The following is a 25,406-nucleotide window of genomic DNA, read 5'->3' on the forward strand; positions in this document are numbered from 1 at the left end:
GAAGTCGAAATGGTTCTTTTTACGACTTGACATAGGCCGCTTTCGAGATCGGAAGATTTGACCGTTATATTACTAGTTGGGGTCAAGCTCTCGTAACAGCTTTTAACAGAAGATTTCAGGGCAAAAACGCGATATAAACAAAAATTGTTCTTTCAAATTAACAACCAGAGTATGTACTAAATATTAACCTTGCTTCAGTGTGGAATGTTAACGGTGATAAGGTGACAAATTGTCTTACCATAGTTAGATCGTAGAAACATAATTAAAATACTGAGATTAAAACCTATAATTAAATTTAAACAAACAACCCTCGATATATCCACAAAATTACCTAATTTCTGAGTTATTGCAGTTTTCCAAGGAAGTATCCTTCCACATTTTCTTTATTGCTAAAATTTAACGGTTTCACTCTCATAGTCATCCTTTTTCGGTAGACTATACAGGGTGTTTCTGATAAGTCTGGCATGAATTACGGGGGATGTACTTTGGGAAATGAATTTTCAATCGAAAATGTAACTTCTATCTCCATTTTGCCGTCCGGGACACTGTTTTCAAGTTGAGATTGTTTTGAGTATTTTACGGATGACCCCTTAAATTTAATTAATAAAGAAACTGAAAGACAATGATTTCTAATTTAATTAATGGGTCATCTCTAAAACACTCAAATCGTAACTCGAAAACAGTGTCCCTCAGAGCAGTCAAAATGGAGATAGAAGTTACATTTCGACTGAAAATTGTGCACCCGAAGAACATCATCCTCAATTTATGCCATGCGGACTTATCAGAAACATGCACCCTGTATAGCCAACCGACTTTCTCTTTTCGTATACGCGAGGCTTCCCTTCCTGTTCGCTTTCTGCACGCTGCCTTTTATAATAGGACTATCTAGAATATAGTCAGCTATAGCATTCAACCCAACTCGGGGGTGATATTTCCATTTAGGTAATGGAGTAGTCTTCCTCTGTGCCGACACACGGGCTCTATTGTAACAGTTACTGCGCACGCTGAAGGGCTAGGAAGCACTATGTTTGATATTTCTTTTTCTTTTTAAAAGCCTAATACCGCCTTTCCTCTAGTCTCTAGATGGGTACGGTTCTCTTTAAGCCTTGGCCATCTCTTTATATACACGCGGGGAAGAGGAAGACGTTTTAAAAGGCTGCATTGCTTTCATAGCCTTCCGACAATCCATCCACCAGATTGCTTAAACTATATATGAGCTATGCGTTGGATTGGAAGAGGTTTTCCCGCTTTTTGTGGGTTTTGAAACCTCTTTTTTTTTAGCTATGACGTCAGATTGTTTGTTCAAATGTGTTATAGCTGCACGGTTCGATTGGTCTTCCCTAGTTCCAATGTTTCTCCGTGTTTTCTAATTTTTTAACCCTTTATTTGGGCTCTACTAAGAACCCATCTAAGTCTCGAGAACCTATAAGAATTTTTCCATGAACTCATACTTTTTGCACTGGGTTGTTGGTTGCCAATATACTACTTATGGTGATCTTAGATCATCACTAAACTACAGCCCAATTTAGCTTTGAATGTTCTCGGGTTGTATATGGGTTTTAGGTTGCCAATATACTACTTATGGTGATCTTAGATCATCACTAAACTACAGCCCAATTTTAGCTTTGAATGTTCTCGGGTTGTATATGGGTTTTAAGCAGAGTTCAGGAAAAACCGGGTTTATTTAAAAAACCCAGACCCCCATGCTTTATTGCAAAAATTCAAGTCACTTCTTAGTAAAAAAAATCTTAAAATTTTTCATTAAAATTATAAAAATTATTAAATAGTACTTTTGAAGTTGAAACCATCTTTAAAAAGAATTTTTAGCATTTAAATTCATCAAAATTGAAGATTTTAGCGACAGTTGTAGTGCTGTGTTTAATTATCAGTAGATCATTTAAAAAGTGTTTAATTACCTTATGCACTGTTAAAGTTTCGACCACAATAGGGCATATCATTCCGGAAAGCGTTCCGAATCCGTTGGAAAGGCCCATCAATATACTGGCGTATCGTGGCGCAATATCCAAATGGTTTACGTTGAAACCTGTATTGGGAGAGAAAAAGAAAAATTAAATGTTCAAATGGTATCCTCTCCACCTTTTTTTTCAATTAAAGTAAAAACAACGATTAGAATCGTTGCGGGAAATATCGTAGCTTTTAAAGAGGAACCCCCCTACTAGGACCCTGGCATTGAAATGAGACACGTGACGTCATCCATTAAGGAGAAAGCGCGGGAAAATGGATCTGGCTGTGCAGAATAAAACTATATAATACGCGGAAAGAGCTAGAACTCGGAGAATGATGGAAAAGGTCGGGGACCCCGGGCGCAATCGCGGCGCCCTGATCAACATTCTAGTATTAGATTCTCGCGTTACCCAAAAAAATCCCCTCCTTTCACCCTCTCCATATTTTCCTTCCAACCGGGATTGCTCTTTTCCGCGACAACTCAACCCGGAAGTGACGCAAAAGGCCTTAAAAAGGCCCGGAAACGACTATGGCAGACGCCTTTAACAATACTGTCACGTCAGAACCGGAGGAATAGATATCGTTTTCCTTCTCTCCCGTCCTAGAAATTCAGTTATACGCTGCATCCCCTAAGCCTTGGTCTCTTGGTTATGTTATACAGTACAGTAGCGGTGGTGACCATGCACCACCACCACGAAGCCAAGCAAGCTATCGACAGATAACATCCTACTTTGAGGGTGTCACCCCCCTGGGTTACAATGTTACACGTCCCCCCCCCACTATTTCGTATGACTCTTTTTGATGGTTCCTCCCCCTTCTCCCGTCCATCTGTCACTTTTTGTTCTGGTAAGCAAAACTCCCCGTGTTAGATTACCCCCCCCCCCCACCGTGTTCTTCTTCATCGGCACTCAAACTTGATTAGAAGTTTTTCAGTTCGGAACTGCTGGCTGCTTATGACATTAAGATGGAAACCAATTTTTTTCATTTGAATAAATAAATTTGCACAAAGGTCCCCTAAACTAATTTATAAAAAAATATATTTTTAAAGGAATTGTGGTGGGCGCTGGAAAAGAGTATGTTATAGTCACTAGTTAAATTTTGTTAAGCCTAAATTTGTTCATCTTGTTAGGAGAATTATCTTTTTAAATTAACCTATTTTGGTCTTTCATCCTTTATATTAGCTTTTCCGTGGACTTTGGTGTATTGCGGGTTAAACATTTCTACAGGGGCTATGGGAAAATACATTGAGTTAGTACCCCTAAATGTTGGCTATCTCCCAAAACCTCATTTTACACGTATGCATGCGAAATTTTATGTTTAATTACATTATTATATTATTGTTATTATTTTACGATTAGGAATACATATAGCCAACAGGAATAATTGTGCCCCCATATATCCCATGATAATTTCTATACGGGTTTTGTGGACCGGACTTGAGAACTTAGTAGTATGTATTCGTGTTATGATTGGCTCCGCTCTGCACACCGAATAGAAATTAATACTTGATGAAGAGAATTTTTTTGAGGATCGTAAATAGACGACATAGGGACGACGCGAGGCTTAAGGTCTCCGTTTTTAATACAGAGTCCTCCAGAGACTAGGGGTATGGAGCTAGGTGTACTTTCTTTCAATGGTGCAGCATCATGCAGTGCACCGTCTTTTAATAGCAATATCACTTATTCAGTAGGATTTTCGCTTTACGTACGTGAGTCACGGTAAAGTTAGTTCTAGTGCTATACTCTAAAGACTTAACTCGCGTTGTTAGTTGACAGTAAGGATTAAGGCAGTGTTTGACTATTCGTTCAATGGGTGTAGTGACGGGTCATACAGATCGTACTACCGAATTGAGGGGAATTGCTGAAAGATTCAGTTATCTTCTTTTTTAAACTCGCCAGAAAAGATAAAAAACTGTGGAGGTCAACTATAGATAGAACTCTATTCTTGTAAAATATTTACAATATAGTACACATTTCATTTTGTTGTATGCGATAAATAACAACTTCAGCTCTTGTTACTATTTTTGGGTTATGATACGCTTTTTACCTGTAAATATGGGCGCGAAACTCTAGTTTAATGAGCTGATACTTTGACATGTGGGACGAGATTGCGTCATACCCCCTTAATGAGGTCAAAAAGGTCCGAACCTCTTGAATTGAATGGCGAAATTTCACGCTAACAAAGAAAAGACGGATGAGATGAAGATTCCACGTAGTTTTAGTGATAGTTATAAGTAGAAGGTCAAAGGTTAATTAGAACTATATATTGGTAAAAAAATTACGACCCACATCTCGAAGCTGCTTCTATTTTTTCTTAGTGTTAGTGTTAGTTACATCGTAAGGGTTTAGTCAATGAAGGTCAAAGGTTATTAATAATAAGACAGTTATTATGGTAAAAATTTCTGTAAAATAGCACTGTCTAGTTGACGAAATTCTTTATATAGAACATGACCACTTCCTATACTCTTATTTGAGCTGCAAGGCAGTCATACTCTCGAGTATCTCAGGGGTCCTCGCCCCCTTTTGGGGAGGGGAGGGTTTCACACCGAGTTCATATGAAAACCGTAACGGAGGTGAAAATTCCGATTTTTCCCTGCAAGAGGGAGGGATGCCTTAATATCCTTATATTGAGTTCCGGATGGTAATATACAGTCAATGAAGAGCATGGATGAGGGTACTAGGGATTTAATACCGCTGAGGTTGCAATAGTGCATTATGGGATAGGGGAATTCGAAGTCTAGGCTCCCCAACCTCTTTCATCTGTTTCTTTGGGCAAACTGAATTTCATTAAAGAGAATATGAAATGGTCAGACAAGCTTTTTTAATTGATTAAGAATGGTTGTGAAACAATTTCATTCTCCCTTTGAAGAGATGGTGAAATTATGGAAAATATTTTGTTTTGCGCGTCTTGGAAACGTATTGAAATAAAATAATTGTGGCGTTTGTTTTCTTACCAGATATGGCGAAACCGCTGAAACCCACGGCGAGTATAAGGGCCAAGATGGCCGTAGTTGGATTTCGTGTGTATCCGACAACTAGTAGGAAGACCGCTTCCATACCGAAGCCTCCGCAATTGAATATTTTGCGGACGGAAGTTGTGGTCAATATTTCTCGCCGACGCAAGTGATCGGCCAAGATCCCACCCATCGGCACCACGGCGGTCATCAACAAGTGAGGTAGCGCCCCCAGTACTCCGGACTTCAAGAAAACAACCGGTAAATCTTTAGTTTTTTTTTCGGTAGCAAACAAAACCGACCTTGTCGACGTCATAATGAAAGACTTGTTTAAAATAAGTCGGTTGCGAAAGTAAGAGGAGATAAAACGTCCAACTTCGGCAGAAATTGGCCACTATGATAGCGTAGACTGGCATGGATGTGAACATGAATTTCCAAGGTGTAGTTTTTAACTTCATTGGAAATGATTAGGTCATAATCTAGCCATAAATAATTTTTTAAAATACTAATCATCTTACCGTGGGTGAAGTTTGTACAACAGTCCCTAAACTGTTCTCAATGTACAACAACTCTCCTTGGGTGATTGTGGGATGCGTTGATGGTCTCTCGAATGAGAGCCAAATCCAAAAAATGTACCATATCATTCCCGCGGCTCCTGTAATTTAAATTACCCGCCAAAAATTGAACCCAATCTAGGCACGAGACTTCAACCTGACCTCCATAGTGCGTTAGGTTTAGGTTTGGTTAAGGTTTTTTTAGGTATAGGCTATAGGTTAAGTTAGGTTAGTGTTAAGTTTTTACGTTCTGTTCTATAGGGGTTAGGTTTTGTAAGGTTAGGCTCTGTTCAATGGACGTTAGGTTTTGTAAGGTTAGGCTCTGTTCTATAGGGGTTAGGTTTTGTAAGGTTAGGCTCTGTTCTATAGGGGTTAGGTTTTGTAAGGTTAGGCTCTGTTCAATGGACGTTAGGTTTTGTAAGGTTAGGCTCTGTTCTATAGGGGTTAGGTTTTGTAAGGTTAGGCTCTGTTCTATAGGGGTTAGGTTTTGTAAGGTTAGGCTCTGTTCTATAGGGGTTAGGTTTTGTAAGGTTAGGCTCTGTTCTATAGGGGTTAGGTTTTGTAAGGTTAGGCTCTGTTCAATGGACGTTAGGTTTTGTAAGGTTAGGCTGTGTTCAATGGACGTTAGGTTTTGTAAGGTTAAACTTTATTCACTCTTACCGTAAAAGTAAAAACAAGCTTGCCAACTTATATAATCCGTTAGCATACCCGATAGAGGCATACCCACAACGGCTCCCGCGTAAGAACCTTTAATATTAAAGATACATAACCAAGGTTTAATTTAAATTAAACAGGTATAGGAAAAAGTTTAATTTTGGGATCTTACCGCAGAAAGCTAACGTCGCTAAACGACTCCTTTCCATTGGCGGGGCCCAATGACGCCAGATACCGTGACAAGCTGGATACGTTACCCCCTTAGAAAGAAAGAAAGAAATAAATACCTACATGTATTTTTTATCAAAGAACACGAATATCTAGGCCTAACCCTTAGAGAGAGGGTTACAGCTTGATTAACCATGCGTTAATCCAGAAGTAAGACTTCTCTAAGCCTAAAAGGACATTAAAACATCCATTCTATATGCACTTGGCTTTACGCCTGACACAACAGGTCCATTTTAGTCCCCCCCTCACCGCCGCTACACCCACTCTCTGGCTTCTTTATTACCTTTATCCTTTCACTCTGGTTGCACTGAGACGCAATATATGTGTCGGGCTCGTAAAATACTCCCAAGGAGGGTGGTAAGAAGTTACTAAGAAGTAATGACTATGGGCCCTGGAAAAGTGTTTCTTCCCGGACGGAGTTGACTCGGAACCCTACCAAAGTGGACATGGAAGGGTAGCGTGGTGTGTGATGGAACGTGGTCATTAGCGCCGCCATCCGGTCAACTCCAGGTAGATAATAAATTAGGAAGTCCCTCTCCCATTCCTTGACTTTGTGAGGGTGATTTAAATAAGAACTGTTCTTCGACTCTTTAATCAAGTTTTTAACCCATGAATTTTGATTGCATTTTGCAAGAATTGCATAATTTGCGACGTTATTAAATTTATGGGAAAAAATATCTATAACTGATTGAGTCATTTTCGTACACAATCTTGAGGGACTTTAATGTCTTCAATGTCTTAGTTGTTACCTCACTCACTCAGATGATGGGTGAATTTATGCTACGAAAGTTTCACGTGTTTTTCAAACACTATCGTCAGATTTTCAGATGAAATTTTTAATTAAGAGACATAAAATCGTAAATAGGTTGACATAATATGTTACCGAATAAATTTTATATCAGGGGAAGTTAATTTTAACTCATTATTATCTTTAAATTTAATTATTCTCACTGTCTCTAAGAGGATAGTCAATGGTTTATGGAGGATTAGGTTATAAAACTTCAGTGAAAAAAGTCTATTTAATTATTCCATTAAACTTTGCGAGAAAAAAAATACCTTCGAAAAATAAATAGACCTAGGTAGTTGACTATATAAACATCTTTAATAAATTGCTTTTTCCATCGTATAATCCCAAAAATCGAAGCGGGCAAGCGAGGCTTAAAGTACGAGGCTTAGCGACCGAATATAAAAAAGGGGCCTGGCGGATTATAGGATTTACAAAATGGCGGGTAAGAAAAGTCGAAAAATGTAAATCAGGCGCGACCGACAAGAGAACCCTATCCAAGGTCTACCGTATAATGTAGCGAAAAGGGATTTTCAAAATCTCCGCGATCTATATATATATAAATTCCACGCTGAAATTACACCGTAGATAAAGGGGGGAAACGTATCTTTTTTTCACAGTATTTTAAGCTTTAATTGTGGTAGAATCTAGCCATGGTAAATGATCCCCAACTCTATTCAAAAACCATAGGGACTATACTTGTCAACGTATAGTATATATTTCTGTAGTGAATGGGATATATGTATATACTTCCAGGGATTTTTCCTTCCCAAAGGGATTAGCTTTATTACTTCCCTTTAAGGTCAATATCGCGTGGGCGTGACGTAACTGACGTAATTGAGTTCTAAGGGCTACCTTTTCGTAATTACAAAAATATAAAATTTATCTTTTAATTTATTTACAACAGGCTAAGCATACCCGGCGTGGCGTTGCCCGGGTGTTTTATGGGACTAGAAACCGGGTAGAGTTTCGTGTTTATGTAATTACTATATAGTATTTAGGCCCACCCGTATTTACACGATGTTTGTTTCAATTTCATTTATACGATTCTCAAATTCTGTAATTTTTCGCTGAATCCCCTGTATTATATCTTCTCCCTGAACACAAGTGCATAGGATCTTACCTTTCTAATGCTAAAAAAAAAAGGTATGTACCAATTGCTTGCGAGCCAGTAGTGGCTCCTCCCTGTTTCAAAAGGGATCTACATAGAAAACAAATAAAGATTCATTCATTCATTCATAGCGGGTTAAACATTTCTACAGGGGCTCGTAGCATTAACATGGGACCAATTGCCCCTAAATGTTGTCTTCCCTGACAGCACACAGTTTCAAAGAATAATAATAATAACAATAATAATAATAATAATAATAATAAATTAATTAAGCTAAACAATTTTTATTTAATGACCCTAACTCGAGAAATGTTGAGAAACGCGCCACTTGCTAACTAAACTTCTAAGAGTTCCGGTGCAGTTTCGGGTAACCAATCAGAATCGAGGAAGGATGGGGGAGGGGGGGTTAAAGGGATGGGAGTAAATCTCCCAAATAGAATCTTCTGCTCGGAGGCTCTGATCCCCCGGTGTCCGCTAGAAACTGAGAGATCTTCAAACTCACTTTCTCTCTCTCTCTTTTCCACTCGAAAATTCTCAATTTTGCTTCCCAGGGGGTGAAGGAATATAGTGTTGCATCTGTACCTTTCCATCGCATTGCAGCTTGCTACGGCTCTACAGAGGCTCGAGCAATAAGATAAAATTTGGGGGACACTTTCGGGGGTTTTTAAACTCCCCCCTACCTTACTATTTTTGCTGAATTACAAAAATAGACAAACAGGTGTTGGTGTTACTGTTTCGAAAGCTCTGTAGTGATAATTGATTTTTCCCCAAGTTATTTTTTTTTAAGTTATTTTCAGAATTTCCAATTTCTAGCTTTAAATTTGAAGGGTTTAGAGAGAGGTTCTTAAACGTTATTAAAATAATTCCTATGGGAAATGCTTTGATAATTGGTTTTTTAAATTTAATTTTCATGAGTTTATAAGCTTATTTTTGCAAATGTGTGTGTGTATTTATTTATTTAAGTCCTTCATAGAGGAAGTGTTCTTTTAGGTTCTGCGAGGGCATGAATTTAGTCGGTGAAATATTCTATGCCCAAAGTAGAGAGACTAAGGATGGTTGAGAGTGTAGTGGAAATAGGGCCTCGAAATATTAAAATTAAACTAGAATGTATATAAACGTAGACTATCTTAAATTTTCTCTGTTTACAACAATTCCACTTCTAAAAACTTGACCATGCATTCTTGATCTGAATAGAAAGAAGTGGATGGAGGATGATCTCTGGGAGTGCTGCGATTGTCAACAGAGTTTTACCGGAAACGGAAGTCAAGTTCGCGGAGCTCTACTCCAAAAAGAAGGCCCATATTATAGGCCTATATGGGACAGGGAGCTATAGCTATAGCTGTACGATGTACGTTGAAGAGTCCATTGGTGCAGAAGTATATTATAGCTTTATGGGTTGCCATGGTTACTTCGTCCGGAATGGAAGCGAGCGACGTCCAAAAGAATTGTTATATTACTTCGACACAGACACACGTGACCTCCCCAAAAATCTATCACGTTATATTAGACCCATATGAAGGTCTATATTGAAAGAATTTTTCTAATATCCTATAGACTTTTTTCTCTCCTCTCCTCTCTTCTCTTTCTACTTTTTTTCATATCCGTTAATGTAACTTTGACACGAGTCTACAGCAGTGTGTATTTTATGTCAACTTGAGTGTACAGGTTAGATATCTACAGTATATTGGCAACAGTGCAAGACGTATACGTGTTATTGCATTTATAAGTGCTTACATTGTACGTTTGCAGTGCTATAATGGTTCTCTACCCATTGTTTCAATTTTGAACGCTTAAAACAGATTTGTTTTGGGATATACCCATGAAAACAAAGGCCCATTAAGACTATAAAGTAAAACCTTACATTTCCCTGTTCAGACGTCAGAGCAGACGACATTTATGGTGATTTTTGAATCAAGACTTTTGGATAGTAAAATAATTGAATCAAGTATCGCCAATAGCGGCGAGTGCGTCAAGTGGGACCAGGGGTAAATAACAAAAGGAGTTAGAGACGCTAGCTTCCTTAGAGTAGAATACAGTGGGACCTTGAAACGTCATAGAATTTGTAACTAACGTAGTGCCATCTTTGGAACTGTATTGTAAATAAGAGCAGAACCTTAAAAGTTTTGCCTTAAAATCTCGCGCCGCAAGGTATTCTGGGTAAAGTAAAATGGCGGGTGTCGATGTTGTGAAGTCAATCAACCCAATATAATTATTATATTCAATCGCGAGTAAACAGCGATTTAAAGAAGAAAGAAAAGTCAACAATTTGCAACTTGAAGCCGGGGAAATCCTCAAAATGTGATCAAACTTGTTTTGCCGTAAGTGCGCGGTTACAGAGTCGGCCCAGTGAGCCAAGGCTTAGTGGGAACTGTGGGATCAGGATCATAGACTGTATCTGTGACTAAAGAAATTAAAACAACTAAAACTGTATTGAAGGATGCAAAAACGACATTTAATTCCATTTCATTATCGAATAAGGAATTTACCAACTTTAAAGTTACATGTTTCTAATTCAAGTGCACCTTAATGAATAAACTTTACTCTAACCCTAATTGTCACTCAGTCGTAAGCAGACGAATATTAGCAGACTGGAGAAAATCGATATCCCAGCATGCCTTTCGAATCTTTGCTGCCACGCTATTGGTTGCAAAATATCATACTTATTTTGAATTATAGGCGGCGCGACCGAGGCGTTTTCTCTTTTCTGTGTCTACGTTTGAAAGTCCCACTGTATTCTACACTACGAAAGCTAGCGTCTCTAACTCCTTTCGTTATTTACCCCTGGTGGGACTGGACACCTATAGTCCTTGTTTTCCGCGAGATTGCAGCGCCAATTCTCTGAAGTGCTAGTTTTCGAAATAAAACGAACTATGTTTCTTGGTCACGTGCCTCTGACGTATTTCAAATAATTTTTACCCACCCTCCGATACCTTCATTGGAAACCTTTAACAAATGTAGCTAAATCCACTTACTAATGAAAAGTGCGTAATACCTCGATTATGTTTACACAAACTCTAGATATCCTTGGCAAATCCATTATTTAAACAGAGAGTCAACTTCCGCGTGTATACACGATCGAGGCGAGGCCTCATGGGAAATTCGTATCGAAACCCTTTCAAATTAAGTCGGAAATTAAAATGCCATTGTCAAATTAAACGTATTTTCATATTGATGAACTCTTCTTTCGAATTCCGACATTTTGCCAGAGATATCAGCGTCGAGAATTATTAATAACGCTCGGAAATTTCAATCCCCCTCAGAAAACCTTGATAAATTATTAGAGTAGCAATTTTGTCCTTAAAGGAGATATAGAGACTTCAACCTAGGGCAATTTCCGAAATGACTTTCCGGAACATCCCGAGGGAATAAGCTAGCTGATAGCAAGCCCGAGACGTATCTGACTCAATCCCTTTTCCTATATAGCTCATCGTGCGCCAGAATTGCACGAGATCTATAAGCGCGGGTTTTGATCTAAATAGACAGTGACGTACAGTACGTTTCCCGCCTATTAAGGTGTTCTGCTCGTGACATTTTTTTACTACAAAAAATAGTATAGAGCATTTTTGGATGGGTATGGCGTGAAATAAAAGAAAAAAGAATTATATTGGACTAGCCTAAAAAAGGCTAAGCCTAATTTAATTTATAAAATATAGGCTGAACGATGAGAAGAGCTACTCTAATATTTCCCGCATTCTATGCATAAAAATAAATTTCCACTGCCGCTATACTATGAATGGATGGCTTTTATCATTTCATTTCTGGAGACTCGAGCCCAAAAATAGTTTCGCTCGAGTAAGCGGTATGCAAAAAGAGAGATAAAGAGAGGGAGAGAGAGAAAGTGAGATATATTGAAGAGCGGGTCCATATTTAATCCAATTTTAGGAACGCTGCGAAAATTAGGCCTGTAGGAAATACTCATTACTAAGTTATCGAATTATGGTCCTTTTCCCCCTGTCTTCTCTTCTTAAGGGGTGATTCCGTACCGTGATACCACCTAGAACGGGAACATTGGGCGCACTGCACTGCATTGGGTTGAAATTGATTCAGCGTTATCTAGTACCCATCGTATATACGTAATTCTTTTGTTAGACCGAAAAAGAGGTGTGCTTTATACTTTACCCTTCAAATGAAATCAAAATTACATTTAATTTAAACCTAAGACTAGAGGAGAATTCTATGAGAGCGGTAGCTCTCTTAGATAAGACTTCATACTGCTCTTAATGTATAAGGAGGGTTTTTTGTATGGATGTAGTTTTTTTTGTATTGTACTAATTGGTTCGAAAAAACTCCACTGAACTACAATTCGGACCCTTAATATGTGGTTAAAATTTCAAAGAGGTCCATTAATTAGTTTATTTTATAAAAAATAAAGTTGCTAAGGGTGGTTTTCATTTCCATAAAATTAATCACAGATTTTGACGAAAAACTGGAAATTTCCCATAGAAATAACATGGGAAATTTTCCAAAGTTACAAATTTTGTCCATACCCTTACAAAAATAACTATACGTCAGACAGATTTGAAAACGGTCTTAAATGAAAGCCCCATATCCATAGTTGGCGCCTATTTTTTTTCATCAAGAAAAATTAAGTTTAAGTACTGTTTTTCATAGTTTTAATTACATACTCCGACTTACGTGGTTTACCCTGAAACTATGGAACCTGCGACTTCTTAGCATGAGTTATGTAGTGTATGAAGCGAGTTTGGTCGTTTTACCGCGGTTATACAAATAGCTAGCTTAATGGACAATTTATCTTTTCTCTGCTTAGGTTAAAGCCATTTAAACTTGATTACCTCGTGGGTGCTTGTAGGTACTTGTGGGTACTTGTGGGTGCTTGTCGGTACTTGTAGGTGCTTGTTGGTGCTTGTGGGTACTTGTAGGTGCTTGTGGGTACTTGTAGGTGCTTGTGGGTACTTGTAGGTTCTTGTGTGTAATTGTGGGTGCTTGTAGGTACTTAAGGGTGCTTGTGGGTGTTGGTAGGTACTTGTGGGTGCTTGTGGGTGTTTGTAGGTACTTGTGGGTGCTTGTAGGTACTTGTGGGTGCTTGTAGGTACTTGTGGGATCATGTAGGTACTTGTAGGTACTTATGGGTTCATGTAGGTACTCGTGGGTACTTGTGGGTGTTTGTAGGTACTTGTGGGTACTTGTGAGTGCTTGTAGGTACTTGTGGGTGCTTGTAGGTACTTGTGGGTGCTTGCCCCGGGTACTTGTGGGTGCTTTCCCCGGGTACTTGTGGGTGCTTGCCCCGGGTACTTGTGGGTGCTTTCCCCGGGTACTTGTGGGTGCTTGCCCCGGGTACTTTAGGGGGCTTGCCCCGGGTACTTGTATGTGCTTGTGGGTGATTGTAGGTGCTTGTGGGTGATTGTAGGTGCTTGTGGGTGCTTGTAGGTGCTTGTGGGTGTTTGTAGGTACTTGTGGGTGTTTGTAGGTGCTTGTGGGTGCTTGTAGGTACTTGTAGGTGCTTGTAGGTGCTTGTAGGTACTTGTAGGTGCTTGTAGGTACTTGTGGGTTCATGTAGGTACTTGTGGGTTCATGTAGGTACTTGGGGTGCTTGTAGGTACTTGTGGGTGCTTACCCCGGGTACTTGTGGGTGCTTGCCCCGGGTACTTGTGGGTGCTTGCCCCGGGTACTTGTGGGTGCTTGCTACGGGTACTTGTGGGTGCTTGCTACGGGTACTTGTGGGGGCTTGCTCCGGGTACTTGTGGGTGCTTGCCCCGGGTACTTGTGGGGGCTTGCCCCGGGTACTTGTGGGTGCTTGCCCCGGGTACTTGTGGGTGCTTGCCCCGGGTACTTGTGGGTGCTTGCCCCGGGTACTTGTGGGGGCTTGCCCCGGGTACTTGTGGGTGCTTGCCCCGGGTACTTGTGGGTGCTTGCCACGGGTACTTGTGGGTGCTTGCCCCGGGTACTTGTGGGGGTTTGCCCCGGGTACTTGTGGGGGCTTGCCCCGGGTACTTGTGGGTGCTTGCCCCGGGTACTTGTGGGTGCTTGCCCCGAGTACTTGTAGGTACTTGTGGGTGCTTGCAGGTGCTTGTGGGTGCTTGCAGGTACTTGTGGGTGCTTGCAGGTACTTGTGGGTGCTTGCAGGTACTTGTGGGTGCTTGCAGGTACTTTTGGGTGCTTGTAGGTACTTTTGGGTACTTGTGGGTACTTTTGGGTAAGTGCTTTGCCCGGGTGCTTGTGGGTGCTTGTAGGTACTTGTGGGTACTATTGGGTAGGTGCTTTGCCCGGGTGCTTGTAGGTGCTTGTGGGTAGGTGGAATTTTTAGGGGGCGCCTTGCGTTTCAATAAATGATTGTAAAAAATGTATTATTCTAATTACAATAAGAATACAAACTTTTAATGATGTACGTTTTATTTTTGAAGTATCATTATAAATAAATGTCTGATTGAGCTAAAGTTATAATCCCCTTTATATATGTTTCTGCTTAGTGCAGATCTTGAAAATGTAAAACAGTTTCTTAACATTCTTATTTAAAATGAAGACTGAAGGAACAGATATTAATCAAAAATGTCTTGATTAGAATCAAGACCTAAAAAGTATCGATAAGACTGAGGTTATCACTTGTCTGAATGATCAGATATTAATTTTTCTTTTCAATTGAAACTTAAATGCATGCTTAAGAAAAAACAACGTTTCATTACCGTTTTCCGTTGAAATAAATTATTTTACTGGTAATCAATTTCAAAAATTTACTTATCTCGGCTTTTCGACCACAATTCCATTCCCCGAAAACATTTTATCATTACATTAATTACTTTTTTGAGATAACGTGTCAAAATAGCCTATAAAAGAAGAAAAAACTGTAATAGCGGTCTGTTTAGCCATGATAACAACCTTTTAAAAGTTGCAAGCAAATATATAACCCTTTCGAGACTAACTGGACCTCAGCAAACTATAGCTTAACCTGCTACTAGTACGACCAGAGAGAATTGATGTAATCTGGAGTTGAAATTTCATCATGTGCGACCTGCGGCCCTGAAACTCTCCCATAGTCCCAATGTGTGTAGAACATAATTTTCTCGCTGTTATCTGCCAAAATCAATCTTTCTAGGTAAGCCGCCTGCTCACTTGAATTTTTCATGATATAATAAGGTTTGAATGAACAAAATTCAAGATTACTATTTTCACTACTATGTCCCTCTGCTAACTTAATGCAAACTTTCCTCTCTTTCTGCTGCTCATTACCGGTGCCATTCCCTTGACTTTCTGTTCGTTATAACTACTATCATGAATTTATTTATTTCAAACCAAAATATAAAAAAATGGATTCTTTTTCCTTTTGTGCTACTTAGAATTTTCAAATGTATATAATGTTGTGCCGTGCCATATCAGATAGTCTCTAACCATTGTTAGAAACTAGAAAGAGAAATTGGGCAGTAACACTGATCATGCCCTGAACTATGAGAAAGAACAATACGACGGTTGACTAAAGTACACTTAATATTACATCATTTTGCAAAACCGCGAGTAAAAATCTTACTGTCCCTATTGAATTTGGCACCATTGGTTGTAGAATAATTAAAATGTTCCACTGCGAAGCGTGCCGGTCACAAATGGGGATGTAACGTCTTAAGGAACCTTTTAAAACGCAAAACCATACACGTACTCTCCCAAAAGTAATTAATGTAATGATAAAATGTTTTCGGGGAATGGAATTGTGGTCGAAAAGCCGAGATAAGTAAATTTTTGAAATTGATTACCAGTAAAATAATTTATTTCAACGGAAAACGGTAATGAAACGTTGTTTTTTCTTAAGCATGCATTTAAGTTTCAATTAAAAAGAAAAATTAATATCTGATCATTCAGACAAGTGATAACCTCAGTCTCATCGATACTTTTTAGGTCTTGATTCTAATCAAGACATTTTTGATTAATAACTATAATAGAAACCACCTTTAACTGTTTATATTAAAGGGAATGTTTGTTAAAACGTGATGTACCTATGTCTCATTGGCATCAAGTTAAATCAATAATGAAAGCTAATGTTTTCGAACTTAGGTTTTAGGTGTTAGTCTATAGTATACCTTTATTAATGATTCTGAAATGTCTACATATTCATCACCCCCTTTTTAATTAATTAAGATTAAACCTCATTTAATTAAATAAGCATTCACCAAATATTCAACACTTTTAATTAAAAAGATATATTGCTAGTTAATTTCCCCAAATTAAGTGGTTTTCATTTTTTATTTTTTAATACCTTTGTCTATCCTTTCTAAATTAACTCGGTATTTTCTTTCAAAAACTCTCTAGAAAATTAAATCCCTAAATCTTATCTTAAAAGTTACTTAGACGTTTGAACAAAAGAGTTAAACCTCTTGCCATATCTATACGATATGTACGGTGTACATTGTTTCATCTCAGGGCCACGAGAGAGCTAGGGTATCGCGAAGTATCTCGTAAATAGATAGTAGGACGTAATTCTCGGCCCCGAGTCTCTAAGGATCCTTGAATGGAAGGGAGGGAAGTTTACGTGTAATGGCGTATTAAGAATTGACGAGGCTCCCAGAGCGAGAAGGAGCGAATCTCTAATCGGATTAAAACTGTTTGGAGCGAGAGGATCTCGCCCTCTCTCTGGCCATCCCACACTCGCTATATACTAACCTAGCCGATCTCGTTAACAGCCTATCGCCCCCTTTATAATTTCTGACCGCCCACCCTCGCCCAAGAGCTATCTAGTTCTAGTTCCGTCCGTACACTGTTTCTAACTTGTAACAACCCTCAACTCCGGTCAGGTTTCGAGTTTCGATTTAAAGGGACATTCTGCTCTAGAAAAGTCTCTTCAAAATATCTGACTAGTTTTATATCGTCGTCTGCTAATTTTTATCGTGACTTCTATTGGTCTTTTGATATTTTTTGTTGCGAAAGACCGAATACAGAAAAAATATTGTTAGTGGAGTAGTAGCTTAAAGCGAGTTTAAAGACCCGAATTTTGGGGGATAAAAAAATTAAAAATCTACCACTATTTGTTGTTAGAACCTTCGTATTGACTCAGCTACACACTCAAAGACACAAAGGTTCTCGCAATGTTGACTGGTTTGCCGTGGAGGACAAAACCACCTTTAGTGATCAATATTGCTATATAATTCCTCGAAGTTTGGCCCGCGAGTCCATTAAGAGTGTATGGAATTTTCTAATCTGGACTCGTACCATTTTAGCTTAATTGTTAGCTAATAAAGAAGTGTCGTTTCACTGAATTCAAAAGTTGGATAAAAAATAACATCATGCAGATATTTCGTAGGGATGGGCCCAACACTGTCTGCATAGACATGGATATCTTGCCCATTTTCAGTCCTGTTAAATACCCGGACACTGCCTTTTCTTTCCTCGCGTTACATTGTCGTTATTAATTATTCAAGCAAGTTTAATTGCCCTAATATTTAGAACGCTATATTTCTTAGGAAAACTTTGCAAACTTACCTCTACTAATCCTTGAAGAACTCTTACGAAAATGAGTAGACCCGGATGAACTTTAGCCGCTCCGGGTATCAACATATTGAGGAAAGCGGATACCGCTATGGCCGTACCAAAGACCCTGCAAATAGACGGGGTATTAATTCATGGTTTTGAGAGTATGGGTGAATATAAGCCGAGGAATCAAGCTTGTAAATTACCTGTTGGCCGGATATCTGGCGGCCAAGAAACCTCCCGGGACTTGCGTAATAAGATAACCCCAGAAGAAAGACGAGTCGATCACTCCGATCGTCTCAGAGCTCCAATCAAATTCCGCCACTTCCTGTAAGGATTACGCTGTGGTTAGGAACCATTCGTTTCCTTAATTCCTTTTTTAGCAATGTGAGATAATTACTAAGCGCTTAAGATACCCTATGCTTTGTAACGTGAAATTTAGCAGTTCTTAAGAACCTTAATTTTAGGTTAGGTTTAAGAAATTTAATTTAAGTAAGTTGAAGTTGTTATAGAGGGTTAGGTGGGTTTGCGTTCAGTTTAAAATGGTAACTTCATAGCATCGTAATGGTTACTCATTTTAGACTTATCTTCAGAGGGAATTCATGAAATCAAATTATAAGCCTACTTTATGGTTGAAAAAGCAACCGAACCTAATGGTAATTTCACCCTCTCTTTTATGACATCCTAGCAGATCACGAGCTTCAGATGTAGGCCTATACTGAAGCCTACGTAATGCAGTATACCATATAACATCTCGCTAAGCCTAAAAATGAATAATTCGGTCTAGAACTCAAGGTAAATATTTATCCAAGAGACTCGCGGTACAGTGGAAAAGTCCCTTTGATCTTCCGTATATACCGGCACGAGAAGCCTGGTTCGAGAAACAAGAGCGTATAGCGCAGAGTAGAGTATACAGGGTGTTTCTGATAAGTCTGCCATAAATTAAGGGGGATGTTCTTTGGGTGCATGATTTTGAGTCCAAAATCTTCTATGACATTTTCCTTCCGGGCTTCCGTTTTCGAGTTATGATTGGAGTACTTCACTGATGACCCCTTAAATTTAGCTAATAAACTGAAAGACAAATGCTAATTTAATTAAGGGGTCATCCCTAAAACACTCAAATCATAACTTGAAAACAGTGGCCCGGACGTCAAAATGTCATAAAACATTTTCGACTCGAAATCGTGCACACAAAGAATATTCCCCTTAATTTCTGGCAGACTTATCAGAAACACCCTGTATAGTTCCCCGAACCTTTTACGGTACACTTCTTAGTCTGCCCTAGAGCGCTCTCTAGCGGGATCAGAGCATGGTATGACTCGACATGATACGTCCATTAAAGCTCGCGGAGGACTAGACGACACTACGATGGGCTACATTAACTCCGGAGGCAAGCTTTTTAGTCTAAGCTGTAGAAGGAGCCCCCTTACTTCTTGCATCAGCGCAACTGTAGCTCTAGAAATAAAGCCCCCAATAGAGTACCTCTGGGATCATCAAACACCCTCCGTTCCCCGCTTCCAATCCCATTCATATTCATTTGCAGTGTTACAGTGAGAAATAGGCATAGAACACTTTCAGTCTTTGCTGGACTCGGCAAAAGTTCAGTCACTTCCGCCTTAGAGTTCCAGGGCACTTTTAAGGGGTGTTTTATCTCTTTAAGTTTAATTTAAGGGAAATAACTTTTAAGTAGAGTTGTAATTAGCATTAGAGTATTAGGTGATGGATAATTATTCGTTCATTTTGAAACTATTTGGGATATTTCAAGGCGGTGACTATTTTTTTTTTAAATTTAATGATTTAGAAATTTAGGCCCAAGTAATTTTTAAATTATACTTCTGCGTTTTGAAGAAAATTGACAATATGCGCACGAAATTGTTTCTCCAAATTCTTAAACCTAATTCTTGTTGGCGGAATTTTTGAGTTACAAAGGTCTTAATTAATTCATATCATAATGTATATGTTCATCAAAACGTTGTATATTACTTCTTGTCTCTAAAAACAATAGGGGAAAGGAACGGAACCCGATTAAGATAGTAGACTACATACATTTGTCATTTCCAATATGGCGGATGTGCAAAAATGCGATATTTTAACTTAAAACCCAGTTTTACTTTTTAAAACATTTCAAAAACTATTCAGTAATTATGATTAATTTATTTTTGAGCTCTCGTAATTATGAAGAATGTAAGTTAGTTTGTTAGGAAGATATCCTTTTCAAAAACACCAATTTTAATTCTCCTTGGGTTTCGCCTTCCCATTCTCATTGTCCCTAATGATAAAACCGAGGCTTAGCAGACATAATCTGATGTATTTCTCTTTTATATCCTTAACGACCATTAGGGCCGTAAAAGTCTTCGAATAAACAAAATTAAACATCATTCAATGCGGCTTTAAATGTACTTGTAAGCTTAAACACCCGGAAATGGTTTCTGCTGTGACACTGTTTCTCGATCCCAGCGGGACTTCTCTCAATGACCGATAATTGTCTCAACTTATTTTGCCATTCTATGAGTTAAGAACTAATCAAAGACGAAGCCGTTAAGCCTTGGATAGGACTATAGTAACGAAACTAATCTAGACCTTCATGATCAACTTTGTGAAAAGATTATATCAGTTACTTCTTAAAAGAAAAAAAATTCAGGCTGATGTTAGGGCTACTGCTAAAATATTAAGCCATTAGCTGAGTTAAAAAAACTTCACAGTAGACCAAATTAAACCTTTGTAACACCTTAAAACGTTTTTGATCTACTGATACGAGATTTATTTAGATGACTTTTTGATAAGAGGCAAGATTACAGTCTTAGCGTTTCTTACGTCACACCGTGCCTTTTGAAACGGTAATGCCTTAGTCGTAATTGGCAATCAACGTAGTTTATTCAACTATGTGTAATGATTTTAAGGGAACTAATACAAACAAAGCTTAAAAAGGGAGATAATTAAATATTTAAAGTAAGTTAAAATCTTCAGTCTCGTTCGGAGTAACATATTTGACGCTGGATGTAAAATGACATTAGAAATATAACGGATTGCGTCAAGTCTTATGTTTTGAATTGTATCGCGGTACCATTCAGGCTCCAGTGCCCAAAAATTGGCGTCCATTTTGGCCCCTTTCAAAAAAATAGAACGGAGACACTAAGTCTAGTCGGAGTCCGTAAACTAAAAAAAGTGACGGGCAAGACGGAATTTTATTGTTTCTTTTCCTGATGCCAGTAGTCCAATTTGGCTCCCATCCAGGATCCAGGACGCTTGTAAAAAGGACAAGCGAATATCTCGGGGTATACAAGAACCGAGAAAATATGTCAACCCTAGAATGCACCAACCCAGAAGGTTCCTTTGAGTTGCACTTGCAATATCTTAAAGATATGAACAATGGGGTTTGGGACGTCTTTTGAGTGTGTTGTAAAGTCAACTTGGGATGAACCGTTACTGTCTCTGCAGATAAGGGCAGCGCCATGTCAGGGCTGTAAGTTGGAAATAATTTCTGTTCCATAATGGGGAGGGTAAAACCCTGGTTATGGATATAGAAATGGCGGGCGGGTGGGCGGAAGACCTCTTTGCTGGGGCGGACAACAGGGGGAGAGAAATTTCGATGAGATATTAGGGAAGGAGGAAGTCAAAAAGATAAAATAAAAATGTCCGGGGGTTCTAGGAGGGGGCTTGGTTTGGGTAGAGGACTTAGGACTTCCATATTTAATGCAGCAAGCCCCTGACGCATGCGTACAGGACCTCCAATGCGGACCATGTAACGGCACTCGCTTGGTCTATCCATTTCTCTTTATCAAACAGCTAACGATAAAAAACTAAAGTAAAAATCGTTTGGGGCACCGGAACCAGTGAGGGGTCAAAACATATTTCCAGACGCTAAAGATATATCCGATTCTATTGACAATTTATTAGCTTGGGCTATTAATAATGGTGGCGAGTAATAACAACCTATTTGTAGCTTAATTGATGGTTTTTACGAAAGAGTCGATGGTGGGCGTTTCATTTTTGGATTTTTGTAAAGTGACACGGACTTGGTCAGGTTATAGAATGGTAATTTTTCACTTTGTCGTGGAACCTTGACTCTATAGGCCCTGACAATTTTTTAAGTCATCTTCGTGATATAAGGCTTTGAGACATTTAATATTGATGGCTGTTAAAAAGTAGACCTATTTTGAAAGACCATTTCGGTGCCGTGCATTTAAGTTATGATTGTACAAACTTTTTGATTTTGTTATTTTTCTGTAAAGATGCTTCGCAGTATTTTATATTTAATATTACATTTTTCCTAAGCCTTGGGTATCAAATTTATTTCTACTTATTTTTTACCTCCGTAGTGTTGTCGTTTGGTCCGACCATTTTGACGATGGCGACACTGAGATTGCATCGAATTCCAAACGATATTAAGAAGCCAATTGAAGATAGTAGTGCCATCAAGAATCTCTTGGCCATATTGGGACAGCAAGGACAATCGGGTTGCATGAACCTTTTCCATGATTTCTTCTCTTCGGGTTCAACTTCACCTCCGTAATATTCTTCCTCGAGTTCATCGTGTTTCATGAAACCCTTCTCATCTTCTTTCTTCTTTAATTTCCTAAAGACAAAGAAAGAAATTGAACTGGGTAAGTCAAACATTATTTCACTGTGAGTTGGAAAATTGCGCTACGCTGGAGTATAAATTAGTTAACGATATTTTTAAGTTCTGGGCCTTCAGGGATTGTATGTGTAAGTACAGTTTTAGGAAGTGTACGAAGTGAAGTTAAAGTTCAATTAATAAGCTCAAATCACAATCAGAAAATTACTCCGTCAGAAATACAATCTTTTATACCAAATACATTCAGCTTGTAAGTGAAACTTTCTATCCTATGAAAAACATTAACATGTACAAAAATGGGCCAAGCCTCGCCTCGTGCCCTTTCCGCCGTAAAACGTTCTGAGATCCCATGTAGAGCCAAGTCTGCCTTTTGTTCTCATTCAATAGCCAATTGAACAATTATGTTATAAATTAAGTCCTTTTCCTAATTAAAAACCAATATTCTTTGACTCTATCATTATTATACATCTTTGTTCGTATCAAAAATATCGTGACTTGGCAATCGCAAGTAAGTAATATTAAAAGGAAGTCGAGGGGATATTCACTAAATAGTTGCCGATTTTAAAATAATCGAAGGGATATTCACTAAATCGTTTATGGTCGAGGGGATATGTACAAGTTTATAAGATGAGTCATGCACAACCCTATGTACAAATTATATGGATGGTGAGTTATGCATTACCCTATTTACAAGTTTATACGCGCTTGCCAAGTCACGATATTTTTGATAGGAACAAAGATGTATAATAATGATAGAGTCAAAGAATATTGGTTTTTAATTAGGAAAAGGACTTAATTTATAACATAATTGTTCAATTGGCTATTGAATGAGAACAAAAGGCAGACTTGGCTCTACATGGGATCTCAGAACGTTTTACGGCGGAAAGGGCACGAGGCGAGGCTTGGCCCATTTTTGTACATGTTAATGTTTTTCATAGGATCTCACTTCTTTTTGTAGACCCTCTCGTTATACTTCGGTAGTTATATTAAAACAAGAGCCTCTCGTGGTACTTCGTTTGCCAATATAATCGCTAACGTTTGTCCATATTTACGCTGAATTACCCCATTCGACCCGCAGAGAATATGTAATAAAGATTGTACGCGATATCCTAATATAAGAATGTAGCATCAGTTACGACACATTTCTTTTAAAGTACTACTCCCATTAGCTTTAATATATAATTATCTTTCGGTTAACTTTGGACCATTACGTCCTTTCATCAAGAACACACACTATTTCTGTTGAAAAGACGGCAGCGCCATCTAGTTTTAAAATAAAAAACTAAAGAACAATTTTATAAAAATTTCGGGATGTTTTAATTTTTCTGTGCTTTATAAAATAAATGAAAACTAAATCATGAATTTTAAGTTTCTATCTCCCCTAGAAGTACCTTAGAATTTTGATGATCGGTGAGTGAGTGAGTGACAAAATAAGGTAAATTTCACCTGCGATATTTCGAAAAGTATATAGGGTAGGAACTTGAAATTTGGAAACTATAGCTAGGATTGACAGTTCTCGCGGCAAGCAAAATTGCAGACTTTTACCTGTACCCATCACGAAGTTAAAGTGGTCTTAAAAGTGCCACGAGTTGCTTCGAGAAAAGGATGTCAGTGCTCGACTTGGCTGGGAGCACTGCCGTGCTCCCAGATAAAATGCTTTTGCCGCTGATAACCACTGGCCCCCGTTTAGAGGTATTGTCCTTCATGTAGGACCAAACTTCCAATGCCTTCAACCAGGAACTCATAATAGACTCTAGTACTTATGAATAGGCATCTTAGGTTTCCATCAGTTTTGCTTTTGGTTATTATAAGCTTGCCAATATGTGGGTGATGTGTTGAGAAAACAAAAAGACGGGTCTCACGACACGACATCATATTGTATCTTTGATCGTTCTCAAAGGTCTTGTGAGTTCTTAAATCATTCCATGCCAAGTATGGCATTTTACTCTGTAGTTTTTCTTGCCCCACATATTGACGTTAAAAAGAGCGTGCATTAATGTAATTCCAAAATATTATCGTTCTCGATTAAGACAATGGTCAACAAATTTGTCATTTAAGCCCTGATACGATATAATAAGCAAATCAAAAGCAAGTTCGGAACAAAAGAATTTAGAAGGAGAGTAGTTCCGTGGGTGTAATTATCCAGTGAGAAGGAGGTGGGTTAACTCAGTTAGGGTTGGCTTATCACTTGGCCAAAATCACTTCCCAAAAAGATCTGTATGAAAAGAGTACAGTTGCCTTGCCCTGATTCTTTTGCTTTATACGCTACTCCCTTTTGATTTGACCCTAGTTCCTAGCCTTATAATCTACTTTCCCGCCATTTCTTGCATCGACTGAGTTGGGCCCTCTTCGTGGTATTATTCGAGCCTGTATTACCACCAACCATCAAGGAAAGGGGATGCAATTCTGACCTCATTTTTGGGGGGTGTGAGGTCACTCAGGGGCGTGGGGAGATGATGTAGGGAGGAATCCGCCCTTCCTAGTTAACTCTTTATCTTTGAATCTTTTTATTTTGGTGCCCATACATCGCATCATGCCTTGGGCACCCTTCATCTTTGTAAGTTTACGACTAGCCCTAACCTCCGCGTCTTTGACGTTGTTACGGGACCTTTTGAACTTTTGGAAGAACTTTAGAAAACACCGTATCTGAGCTCCTCGGCTACTTTGGCTGTAATTTTTTAATTTGATGGGTTATTTAAAGATGAATATATTGTTAGGATTTCTTTGATGTGGGGAAATTTCATTAAATAAATGTGTTCTTGTCTGTACAACGCGAACGGTAAGGATGATCTTCGACGTAAGATTTTGCGAGTCAAGCTAAAATCAACTTCTACTATCATGAAAGGATGAAATATTCATCTGTGGTATCCTGAAATCTAGATAACCAAACGATTTACTGTCCGGTTATAAACTTGAACTATCGGATAGAAGTTTCATTAATTTCGCAAATTTATGATAAAATTCCACTAAAATATACTTAAGCAACCTCAGTAAATGGGATTATTAATTAAGCTACCCTGAGATTTAATTAAAAATCCTAAAATGAAAAGATTGTTTTCAACTTTAATTACGAAAACAAAATGAAACTTTTAACACCCCTATACGGTTTCTTTCTTTTGAAATTCACAAACTCGCGGTTGTCGGAAATCTGTGCATTCTAAGGCGTTTAGGAG

The 25,406-nt window shown here is 38.6% G+C and overlaps 1 protein-coding gene across 2 annotated transcripts in view; it reads right to left on the reverse strand.

The window, feature by feature from the left end:
- The window catches only part of LOC149674050 (vesicular glutamate transporter 1-like), an 89,217-nt gene that overhangs the window by 6,432 nt on the left and 57,379 nt on the right, over positions 1 to 25,406 (reverse strand). For both annotated transcript variants that reach the window (XM_089839891.1, XM_089839892.1), the window contains exons 3-11: positions 21,969 to 22,233; positions 17,864 to 17,985; positions 17,670 to 17,784; positions 6,299 to 6,386; positions 6,133 to 6,219; positions 5,437 to 5,573; positions 5,221 to 5,370; positions 4,919 to 5,162; positions 1,917 to 2,044 (exon numbers count right to left, since the gene is read on the reverse strand). In XM_089839891.1, coding sequence (XP_089696017.1) covers positions 1,917 to 2,044; positions 4,919 to 5,162; positions 5,221 to 5,370; positions 5,437 to 5,573; positions 6,133 to 6,219; positions 6,299 to 6,386; positions 17,670 to 17,784; positions 17,864 to 17,985; positions 21,969 to 22,233 — 1,336 coding nt within the window. The remainder of the gene's footprint in view (positions 1 to 1,916; positions 2,045 to 4,918; positions 5,163 to 5,220; positions 5,371 to 5,436; positions 5,574 to 6,132; positions 6,220 to 6,298; positions 6,387 to 17,669; positions 17,785 to 17,863; positions 17,986 to 21,968; positions 22,234 to 25,406) is intronic.

This window comes from Phalangium opilio, unplaced genomic scaffold (genome assembly GCF_054372755.1).
Source record: "Phalangium opilio isolate 3A_F unplaced genomic scaffold, DU_Popi_V2 ptg000048l_1, whole genome shotgun sequence".
Taxonomy (NCBI): domain Eukaryota; kingdom Metazoa; phylum Arthropoda; class Arachnida; order Opiliones; family Phalangiidae; genus Phalangium; species Phalangium opilio.